Source organism: Leptodactylus fuscus, chromosome 2 (genome assembly GCF_031893055.1).
Source record: "Leptodactylus fuscus isolate aLepFus1 chromosome 2, aLepFus1.hap2, whole genome shotgun sequence".
In the NCBI taxonomy this organism is placed as follows: domain Eukaryota; kingdom Metazoa; phylum Chordata; class Amphibia; order Anura; family Leptodactylidae; genus Leptodactylus; species Leptodactylus fuscus.
In genome coordinates, this window is record NC_134266.1 from 234,982,428 (window position 1) to 234,994,676 (window position 12,249).

At 42.1% G+C, this 12,249-nt stretch overlaps 1 protein-coding gene across 1 annotated transcript in view; it reads right to left on the minus strand.

Annotated features, from left to right (window-relative positions):
* Positions 1–12,249, minus strand: part of RAPGEF3 (Rap guanine nucleotide exchange factor 3) — a 62,651-nt gene that overhangs the window by 26,400 nt on the left and 24,002 nt on the right. The window contains exons 2-3 of the mRNA XM_075265796.1: positions 4,271–4,324; positions 261–367 (exon numbers count right to left, since the gene is read on the minus strand). Coding sequence (XP_075121897.1) covers positions 261–367; positions 4,271–4,324 — 161 coding nt within the window. The remainder of the gene's footprint in view (positions 1–260; positions 368–4,270; positions 4,325–12,249) is intronic.

The window sequence follows — 12,249 nt, forward strand, 5'->3', positions numbered from 1 at the left end:
ATACTTGGGGGGGGGGGGGGTCTGAAAAGACCATAGGCTTTCCATCAGCTACCATACGATGCTCCATACAGAGAGATACAGCAATGTTTCTAGGGAAGAATAGCTCTGTATTACCCTGTCCATGCAAATCTTTGTACAGCACTGTGGTATGTGTTGGCTTTACATAAGAAATATGAAATAAAAATGTAAATAAAAAAAAAAATGATACACTAGTGTAAGACATGCGTTTTAATCTGGAATACCACATATAAGGACGATACCTGTGATTCCGAAAATGGTGCTTTCTATCACGCATCAATGCTGGGGACATGGTAAGGAGGTAAGAACGCAGAACTTTAGCTGCTCTCCAAACTTTGTGTGACACCACCTAGAGTAACAGAAGGGAATAGCCACAACGTTAACTTCATTTATTTTTTCGTATATTGAGAAAAAAAGAATAAAAATAAATAAATGAAAGAGATAAATAAATAAATAGATTCAACACAAAGACAATTTTTAATGTTTACGCTGTATCTCTATAGAGCACATGGGGCTTTGTGTTCAGAGAAGGCAGGGCTTCTTGCCTTGGGGATAACACGTCAGAACCGCCTCAGTATAAGTACCTTGGCATGCTATACACCTCTTCCCCCCCATCCCCTTGGGGAAAACAGGTCAGAACCGCCTGAGTATACGCACCTTGGCATGCTATACAACCTCCCGAGCATGTACACGAGCGGCTATCTTTGTTTTACTCATCCGGCTCCAGGAAGTCTCTTCATTATAATATACTAGCTGCAGCACAATGTAGTGTCTGTAGGACTATAGCCAAACATGCTTTTATGCTGTTAGATTACGTTGCGTCTCATAATTTGCTGGAATAAGACCTTGTGCAATAGAAACATATGGAAGAGACTGCAGAAAAGACCATAAACCAATCAAAGGTAACACAAACGCACTGGCGCTTCATTCACAGGAGGGTTTCAGGGAGACTTCGGGTCACTGTTGCTCATAGTACAGAAATGTCCCTCCTAAGGGTAAGTTCACACAGAGTTTTTTGCAGGCGGATTTTGACGTAGAATCCGCCTCAAAATCCGTCTGCAAAAACGTCTCCCATTCATCTCAATGGGAGTCACTCACAGTTTTTTTCACTTAGTAGAAAAAAAATGCAACAGGCCATATCTTCATGAGGATTTCGCGGCTGTATCAGCCGCGGCGTCCACGGCTCGAGACACCCTCCTGCTTAGGCCCATTCATCTGGGCCTAATCAGGAGCTGGATGCCACGACGGGCTTCGCGGCTAGCCAAGGGAAAAAGCAACATGGCGGAAAAGGTTTCCACCGTGTGAACATACCCTTATCTTTCCTTTTGGCTTGTCATATCCTGAGATAAGTAGCACGAGATGACTAGCTCTTAAAAAAACATAATTTCACAATACTCAGGAGTTATTTATGCTATATGTGCCACCTAGTGATTGTGATGGAACTTTAAAGGGGTTGCTGTGTCGGTGGATTCATCTTCATGGACCCAGGGGTTCTGACCTGGTCCGGCCCCTTGTGCCACATGATTGGAAACAGAACCCAGCTTCACCTCCTGTCTCTTCTATAGTCAGCCATCCCCTATGTCACAGGTAAATTACCTGTGAGATCAGGAGAGGAGTGAGAGAACGAAGCAACCAACTTATTCTGATCTCATGACACTGGGTCAGAACCAGGCCAGAACCCTGGGGTCATTGATGAAGAATCATACAGATGACTGTAGCAAGGAAAGTTTAACTCCCTGGACTATCCCTGGACTATCCCTGGACTATCAATGGACTATCAAGGGTTTTGTTAGCATGTTGTAATAATGCATTGAGCTTTAGTAGGTTACCAGATAATTGTTTTTCTTAATAATAACAATTGAAAATGGTTGATGAATGAGAATGTTCTTAAAGACTGCAAGTGTCCCCCTCTGCAGCCCGACCATCACTTTGCTTTAGAGTTTCCATTGTATATAATGGGTTTAGAAGAAGTCTGCTACAATCTGCCTTCACCACATCCCTCCATGTTCTGCTGTTAGTAACATTGTGCAACGTGCCAAGTGTTTAAAGTCAACCAGTTCCCTCTCTTCGGAATATCAATCGCTCCTGAAAACGTCTGCCTCATTTGTATGTCAGCCGTTGGTTTCCTCCCATGTTTGCCCACATTTCTGATTGCCTGTGCCAAGTCCATGTGCAGACAATGCAACCATTCTGATTTTCTTTCGTGAATTTAGGAATTCTTATTTTTTCTATTTAACATTGTAATATGTATGTAAATATGTAATATTCACGGATGTGGATTTCATTTTACTACTTTTATCTGACACCAAATTGTCAAATTATTCATGATTTTTTAGAAAGCACAACAGAGGAATGGCATAAGACCGACCTCAGCATTACTGCGTCATGAAGAATGAACCCTAACAGACATGTTGTTTTCAGGCACAAAATACTGATAGATTTCCTCATATATTTGGCCAAAGTCTCTATATATAATTTATATATATATATAATTTTTTTTTTTTTAACAAAATCAGAGTCTACAGTGTAGACTTCAGCGTCTGCTCCATGGACAGGATAATGAGAGGCAGTTCTGGATTATCTTGCTCTGGAATGGGAGAGTATTAAGGCTAGTGTACTACATGTCAGTCGTAAGGGGGGTAATGTACAGGTGGCCCTCAAAGTCCAAGACCAATCGGGTAGCAGAGGAGTGGGGTAAGGCACGCACAAACCAGCTGGACATAAATTCTTCCAGAATCTTTATTGACAAGGCACTACGCGTTTCGGGCACTAGCCCTTTCTCAAGTGCATATAGGTCTGTTTAAATCGTCTGCAGCGTCTGACAGATGTCATTGTCTTGCTGGAAGGTGAATCTCATTCTCAATCTCAAGTGTTTTGCAGCTTCCAACAGGTTTTCTTCCAGGATTGCTCTGTATTTAGCTCCATCCATCTTCCCATCAATTCTGACCAGCTTCCCTGTCCCTGATGAATAAAAGCCCCCCCAGCATGATGCTACCACCACCATGTGTCACAATGGGGATGTTGTGTTCAGGGTGATGAGCAGGGTTACTTTTCTTCCACACATAGCACTTTGCATTTAGGCCAAAAAGTTCAACTTTGACAGTGCTCCTTAGGATGCTCAAAGCTTGGTATATGTTTTTATAACCTAAATCTGCTTTAAAATTCTCCATAACTTTATCTCTGACCTATATGATGAGTTCCTTGGTCTTCATGATGCTGTTTGTTCATTAGTGCTCTCTAACAAATGACTGAGGCCTTCATAGAACAGTTGTATTTATATTAAGACTAAATTACACACATCTGGACTCTATTAGAAAATTAAGTGACTTCTGAAGTGCGTACTGGATTTTATTTAATGTGAAAAAGTTCAAGGGGTATGAATACTTTTACAATCCACTGTATCTAGGATGAAAAAGAGAAGGTTTTTAAACCGAGGCCCTACGATGCGAAAACGCAAAGTGCAAAGTGGATAGGATTCTCGCTAAACCCATCCTCACATGCGGAAATGCAGCAATTTCAAAAATGCTCACGTTTTTGTAAATCGCAGAATGTCAATTATATCTATGGAAACGCTGGTGTTTTCTGTATAGGTATAATAGGGGCAGAAAGTCTGCAGAGAAAAACTCTGCAGACTTTCTGTGAAAAACGGTGCCATTCTTGGCTTTGACTCAACAAAACGCAACAAAATCTGCAACAATAAAAGCTGTGTTTCTGCAATGTGGGGCCTTAGACTTAAACAGTTTCTATCCTCTCCAATCTCTGCCAGTAAGGGAACCCTTCAATGTACAAAGATGCAGGATTAAAGTACACAAACTGGCGACATAGACGTACGGCACTTGGTTATTATTGTCCTAGAGTGATCTTTCTAATACGGAGCACAAAATCCTATCAAAAACAATATGAAGGACGAAAAATTATTTTTCATTTCAAAACGAGACAGTGGAAGAATAAGAGAGATTTTTTGAATTAAAAAAAAAAAAAAAGAATAAGAGAGACGTCAGAGGAAAAGAGTCTGCAATATTTAATGCATAATATACTAGCTCAGCAGAAATCCAGTCCATGACATTCTATTACTAGGAACCTTGGCAGTAATGACGGGTTAATTTGTTTCTGACTACTTTATTTCTCTGGAATTCCAAATTTAGATAAAAGCAGGATGTAGGACTATCCATTACTCATAGTCACCCCTAACAGAATACAGTAGATTTATCTAAACAGAACAAGCTTTGTAGAGTACGGCGCTCAGTGTTACCTGTTTCACGGTTTGGCTGTACTCCTCTTGAGATTCAATATCAGGAAGCGGGGTCTGAAAAGCAGAAAATAATCCTCATTATATTAAAGAAAAGGCAAATAAAGGACTACTGTGTTAAAAAAAGGGGGCACAAGAGGACTCAAGAGTAAGAGTAACAGTTTCATCTCCTCCGGGATGTTCTTAAGAGTAGAAGTGATTGTTAGCTAACTTGTATCACATATACAGGCACAAAGGTAGAAGAAAACAACTATCTCTTTACATTACAAAACATGACCCAATTTTAATGGAAAAGAACACCGAAAACTGAGCTGCAGTAAAACATGAAATTCACATTGTCATGCTAGCTTAGGGCGTGTTCACACTTGCGCCCGGTCTCCACTTGCAGGTTTCCGTCTTTTGCACGAGAAACTGGAAAGGAGACGGAAACCCGGCAGTCACTTTTAAAACTCATTCATTTGAATGGGTTCGGAAAGTGTCCACCCGTGAGCGTCTTCTGGTCTCCACGGCAAAACCGTTTGAAACTGCTGTGTTTTGTAGTCACTGAAAGGTGGATGGGATTCGAGAAAATCCAATCAACACATTTCAGTAAGATATGCGCATGTGTTGCAACTTTCAAATGCAGTACTTTTGGAAATCGTATAATGTCAGTTATACCTACGGAAACACTGGTGGTTTAATAGAATAATAGAATCAGAAAGTAATGCATGAAAAACCGCAGTTTTTCACGCAGCGCCTTTTTGCTGCTGCCCGTTATGTGGGGCCTTAGCCTAAAGGGATTTGCAGGATTTGAAAAATATGTTTCCTTCCTAAAAACAGCGCCACATCTGTACATAGGTTGTTTGAGTTATTGCAATAAGCACTAACACTGCAGACAATCAATGGGCCCCACCAGCAGTTCTAGGCCCCAACAACTGCCCAGGTTGGCTAAGTGCTAATGCCGATCATTATATACAGATAATTCTTTTCATGCATGCTATACTGTTTGAAGGAGTTATATTTGACTTTTTTCTATTTAACCTTATGTAGATATAAGGGAGCCTACACTCTGCTCATTCTGAACGTAAAATTCGTTCAGAATGAGCGCGTAAAAAACAGCTCCCAGTGATATGCGCGTATCACATTGAAAGCAATAGGGAAAAAAGCCTCCCATTGATTTCATTGGGTAGCGCACGTATGCCATCACCCATACAAATCAATGGGAGCCGGTTTTTACGCGCTCATTCTGAACGAATTTTACGTGTGCAGGTTCCCCAAGATTTCATTTTAGCTGTCCTTATACGCAGTCCAGTCATATTAATGTGACCACCGCCTACTTTTGACGTCAACATTAAATAACCAATGGCAGAAGGCACGTGTCATCAGCCATCTGGGTGCACTCATCATTGTGGAAGGCACGATGGATCCACACAAGTATGCATCTATCCTTGCGGACCATGTTCACGCCTACATGTGAAATGTTTATCCTCAGGATGATGCATCTACCAGCAGGACAATGCGACATGTCATAAAGCTTGCAGTATACGTGCGTGGTTCAAGGAGCACCAGGATGAGTTTACTGTACTCCCTTGGCCAGCAAATTCCTCAGACTTGAACCCAATCGAGAATCTGTGGGACCACCTCGATCAGGTTGTTCACGCCATGGATGCTCAACCGCGTAACCTAGGGCAGCTGGACACGGCACTGGAGCCGACATGGCCAGGGGCGTAACTACCATAGAAGCAGTGGAGGCGGCTGCCACAGGGTCCGGGCCATTTGGGGGCCCGGTGACAGCCGCTACCGCTGCGTTTTTTTTAATAGGCTGTTACGGGCCCTATTTACTTGCCGATCCTGGCAAGTGTCCACAGTGGGACATAATACTGTGCGCAGGGGCCACTATGGGGGATAATTCTGTGTACAGGGGCCACTATGGGGCATAATACTGTGTGCAGGGGCTACTATGGGGACATAATACTGTGTGCAGGGGCCACTATGGGGGCATAATACTGTGTGCAGGGGCCACTATGGGGACATAATACTGTGTGCAGGGGCCACTATGGGGACATAATACTGTGTGCAGGGGCCACTATGGGGACATAATACTATGTGCAGGGGCCACTATGGGGACATAATACTGTGTGCAGAGGCCACTAATAGACATAATACTGTATGCAGGGCTTACTAAGGGACATAATAGAGTGCGGAGGAGGGGGTCGGTCGAGGTCGTCGGTGTCGGTTGGGGGGTCCCCATGTCAAAAGTTCGCCAAGGGGCCCCACCATTCCTAGTTACACCACTGGACATGGCTCAACATCCCAGCGACCATCATCACAACATCCCCTCTCTTCCTGCACGTCTCACAGCGGTCCGCTCTGCCAAAGGTGGTTATTCTGGATTTTGACAGGTGGTCACATTAATGGGACCGGACTGTATACTTTTCATAGTTGAGAGCCAAAAGCTTGTTCGGTCAACCGGTATTCCTTTCAGCCAAGAGGAAACATAGGGAAAGTCATAAGGTTCAACTCTATGTAAAGACTTCAATATAATTCATACACAGTAGTATCGAGAATTGTAGATCTATAACATAATTGCTCTAGTCATAAATCTTTATTGTTGTCGGTCTGCTGCAGGGAAAATCCTATAGGTGACTGTGACTCTACACCTGATAACAAATACACCGGATAAAACTCCACCAATTCTTCAATTATACAAGATTGCAGCAGTAAAGTGTTAGATATTGTACAGACACAACCTTTGTAATGCCTTTATTTCCTTTACAAGGTCACTAAGGCCCCTTTCCCTTGTACCAGCTGTCATCTGAAGATTGACTTCTACCTGAGTGACTGTGTTTGCAGAACAAACATGTAGCTGCTTCATCATTGTGGATATCACAAAGCTCTTACGGTTCAATTTATTTCCAATAAATGTTGCTTTCAATAATGCCACCTGTCTATGCAAAATGTATCATCCGGAATCTCTAGCCTATGTTTCCTGTTCTCCTGTGCAGGTCATGAATAATGTCCAGTAGGACCAAACAGCATGAAAGCGCTGCGGGAAAAACCACAGTGGCAATACATCATGGTTTTTCCGAAGCACTTTGCACAGAAAATTTGCAAAGGTTTCTTCTGTGGATTTTTTGCTTCCATTATACCTATAGGGAAACTGCGGTCTTTTCCGTAGGTATAATTGACATACAGCAATTTCCAAAACCACAACATTTTTGGAGTACGCCATATGTCTGCAGTGTGTATTTTACCGCTAAGTGGAGATGTGATTCACTAGAATCTCATCCTCATTGCCGTGACTGTAAAACGCTGCATTTTTTTCTGTAACATTTCCACCGCGGACAAACCACCCCACATTGTAGAAATGCAGCTTTTTCATTCCACACATTTTTCCTTTTTTTTTGTACATGTGGTTTTGAGGGCTGTAAAATTTTTTCGGCATCCCGTCATGGTTTTCTGCTCCGAATTAGGCCCAAATGAATGAGCCTAGTCCGGAGGGTGCTGTTGTGAGACGGACACCGTGGCTGAATCATCCGCGGAACCCGCCTGAAGAAAGGGCAGCTCGCTTCTTTGTTCCGCTAGTGAGAACAAACCACTAGCGCAAAAAAGAATGCTAATGGTCTGCATAGACCTCTATTGTGATGGGGTGGATTTTGAGGAGGATTCAGAGCCAAAATCCACCCACTCTTGTCCCGTGTGAATTAGCCCTTAGGTTAATCAAGTAATTTTTGTATTTGTTTGTATTTCTGATAAATAAGGTTTTATTTTTATGTTTTTATTTTTCCATGTGCTTTTCTTTATTTTAATATCCAAAATGTAAGCAAAAAGAGGGGAAATATCAGGGGGGTTTTACATTATTCTTTTTAGTGCTACTAAATGTTTTAAAAATAGATTTCCCTCTTTATTACAGTCATTTTTACATAGTGACACTTATTGTTGTACCATCAGGGGCCAGGTTAGAACCTGTGATGTGAGTGCAATGGTAGCTATTTTTTCCACTTTATTTTTTAGTATTTTTTTTTTTACACATAGTGCCTCTCCTACATAAGCTCATAATAACTTTGATAACTTTTTTCTGATTTCTCTTTTAACTGGGGTTTATACGATAGCCCTAGTTACAGGAGGAATAAAACCTCATATGCTTTACCCCAGACTTGATATTGGTCTTCTAGGAACAAACTGCTCATTGAGTTCCCAGTCAGGTGGCCATGTGTCCTTCCTTAACTCCTCATCTTGCTAGGACATGTCAATAATTCTGTCACACGACAATCAGCTTTTCAAGACAATATGATTTTGGGGTGGATTTACCACTGTCTAAAATTTAGACAGTCTTACACTGTGCCCGATTTATCTGAGTGCCTAATGATGCTTGATAAATCTGTCGAATTACTAGTTGTCTAGTCTCACTCTACATCTACTATTAGTGGGCTTAATTTACACCAGAAAACTACATGAAAATTTGACACTATGATCCAATTTTTTTTTTGGCCCATAATGTCATAACTGAGACTGCATCCACTTTCAGGGAGCCACATTCCTTTCACACATAAAAGTATCTAAAACAATGCCTAAATCACTTTGAAAATAAAGTGCAAGGAATATCAGACCATTTTTTTTGGAACAAATTATGTCTTAATTCAGCCACATGAGATGTCATATGTGTTCTTGTAGTCACCCAGTTGATATGTTACAAATTGCAGTCTGTAAGATGTTTGCTAAGGGAGCCTTCACACGGAGTTTATGCTCCGCTCAGTCTGAACGTAAACTCGTTCAGAGTGAGCGGCGTAAAAAACAGATCCCATTGACTTGAATGGGTGGCAGCATACGCGCGCTCTTCACTGAAATAAATGGGAGGCTTTTTTACCTATTGCTTTCAATGTGATACGCGCGTATGCCAGCATGCATTCAAGTCAATGGGATCTGTTTTTTACGCTGCTCAGTCTGAACGAGTTTATGTTCCGAATGAGCAGAGCATGTGAAGGCTTCCTAACACGTCAAGATTTTAAATTGAATAGATTCCTTGAGAAATTGAAGTCCTTAAAGGGGTTGTCCCATAACAAGGATCCTATCTATACTGCTTGTTAATGTGGATTTAAGACTTTTCCTAAATACACCGCTTCAGCAAAACTGCTTTGTTTGTCCACTATCTTAATTTATTCACTTCATTGTTGTCACTGCGTTTCTATGGCCCTTGGTATTATCTGCTCAAATGTCAAGTGAAGTAGCTGCCTGCTCTCAGGGTGGAGGGAGGAGGGGCTAAGTGCACGGGAGCGAGCCTGTGTCTGTAGCTGTTCCTGTGTCTGCACCACACGTGACCTAGCTTCCTGCTCTCAGATAAAGGAGGGGGGGAATGAGTGCTGCTTTCTTATATAAAACAGTCTAAATCCTAGTAGGCTAAAGGACCTGGTCCCTCTGCTCACTAGGATTTAGCTTTCTTATATTGAACCGGCTAAAAGCTAGTGGGCAGAAGGACCTGGTCCCTTAGCCCACTAGGATTTAGCCATAGAACAAGTTAAATCCAAGTGTTATAGGACCTTTGATGACATCACAGGCCCTTCAGTCGTCCCGTAGGATCATGCTATGTGGTGGGCGGAGCTAAACTGGAGAAAACCAGGAAGAAAGAAGTCTTTGCAGCAGCAAGGGACATGGGAATACCTCTTTAACCAAATTGGAGATATACTAGGGTCCATTCACATGGAAGAAAATGGTGAGTAATTTGGTGTGGAATTTCAGCGCTGAAAAAAAGCCTCCCATTGACTTCAATGGGTTCCTTTTTCTGCTAGCTAGCTGAAGTCAATGGGAGGCTTTTCTTTTCAGCACTGATATTCCACACCAAATTCCTCACCATTTTCCTCCATGTGAAAGGACCTTTCGGGTGGACACATTTGTACTTGCTGAGATTTGCAACAAAACATCAAAGAACATCTATGTGAACAGCTTCCTAAGCTTCTTGTAAACATAAACTGAAAGGATTAGAAGGTTTATCTGCCTAAAAGTATTATTTGACAGAAGAAATACTTAAGGTGGATAATCGTCTGCTGTTTTTTTTTTCTGGACTACAACATGGTCATTAATGGTCAATGACATAAAATTGGTACATTAGCTGGTGAAAGCTGCTGAAAAATGTGCAGAGTAACTTAAGAAACCACATTCATGTTAGAGAAAATGTAGCTGAACCCGTTTTATTTCGGTAGGACTGCATGTATAAAGACTGTCAGTCCCATAAAAGCGAATTGTGTGCACTACTGTTCCTATCACAAAAAAATGGACCACTTTTTTCCCAACCTGTGTGGGTCCCAGCAGTCAGGCCGCAGCGATCATTATGGAGAAGAAACTGTTTTCCATGGAGGACGATGAGAGTTACAAAAATATTGAGCAGCTTAGGATGTGACCACATAGGTTTTTTTTTGTTTAGTTTTTTTAACAAGCTTGGAAATCACCTTTAGACCAGGCCCCACGTGGCATAAACGGATAAAAGCGTGGCGTTTACAGTTACTGCAAGATAGATGAGATTCTAGAAAATCCTATCCAAACCTTGTGGAAAAATATGCAGTACAGGCATGTTGTGACTTTAAAAACCGTTGCGATTTTGGAAATTGCAGTATGTCAATTATACCTTCTGTGGGAAATCGCTCAGGTAGATGCTTGTAGCAGTGCAGGAAACAGGGACACAGACACTGGATTGCACACAGGTTCAGGCGTTATTCACTTGTATTGTTATTGCAAAGGAACAAATAACCAAAACAAAACCCTTCTCGGCTGAGAACTAACTTAAACATAAGGAAACTTTTCCCTGACTATACAGGAGACTGGCTACCAGTCTCCCACCTTGGCAACAACAACAGGTGGCACAGTACCTGCTCTGTAGATTTGGTTTGGACAGGTCAGCTCTGTCAGTGTGGTGCCACCCTGTTAGTCCTCACACCCAGACTAATATCAGGCCTTGATTACCCAGCTGACCTCCCTTCTATGGGCCTTTACCTGCCCAGCCTGGCTGGGACATACCTGTCTTCCTAGACCACACTCTTCACTCTCTCACACTACGTAAACAGCGGCGGTTTCACTATAGTTATACCTATAGTATGGAAGCATAATGTTTGCAGAGGAAGCTCTGTGGACTTTCTGTGAAAAGCACTGCAGGAAAAAACGCAATGGGTGGCCGCCGTGGTTCTTCCCGGAACACTTTTTAGCTGCAGCCCCTATGCAGAACCTTAGCTTTAAGGGCCCTGCTAGCAGAAAAAGGAACCCATTGAAGTCAGTGGGAGGCTTTTTTTTCAGCGCTGAAATTCCACACCAAATTCCTCACCATTTTCCTCCGTGTGAATGGACCCTAATAAGTTTGGATTTCTGTTTATATTGTAAATGATGGATGGTGTTCTTTCTATATCAATACAAAGCATGCCATTGGTGTGCCCTTGTAAGCCTGTAGTGCAGCACTAGGTAATATCTATGTACCAGATGTTTGGATTCGGTAAGCGATTACTTGCTGTAATCAGGTGTACAGCGGAATAATCAGGAAAGAGCAATCCAAACATGTACTCAGGTATTTGAGAACACACCCTGTCGCCGAAGTCACTGCCACAGGGTGCTGGCACCTCCATTATATATATATGCATGTTAGACTACAGCTGTATCTAACCCTGTAGTCACATAACACATTTTTGTTCTTCTTATGGGTTTTTCCTTTTTTTGTGTGTGTTTCCTAAAATCACAAAGGGTACCCCTCCTTTCTAGTGATAACAGGCTAAAACATAGCTTTTATTTCTAAAGGGTAAAATAAGGCATTATGTCCCCCCCCCCCTCATTAAAAACAGATAGGACTCCATATGAACACCTAGTCCCTTTTCAAATGTCAATCAGTAGATAGTAAAAGGAGGTAGAGAGATCCCACTAGAATCTGGGCTGATGTACCAAAGAGTAATGTGTAACATGGTTCAGTCTCAGATAGCAAGGGGTCACCCACTCCATTCTCCCATGAGTCCGACTGTGTGTTTCCTACT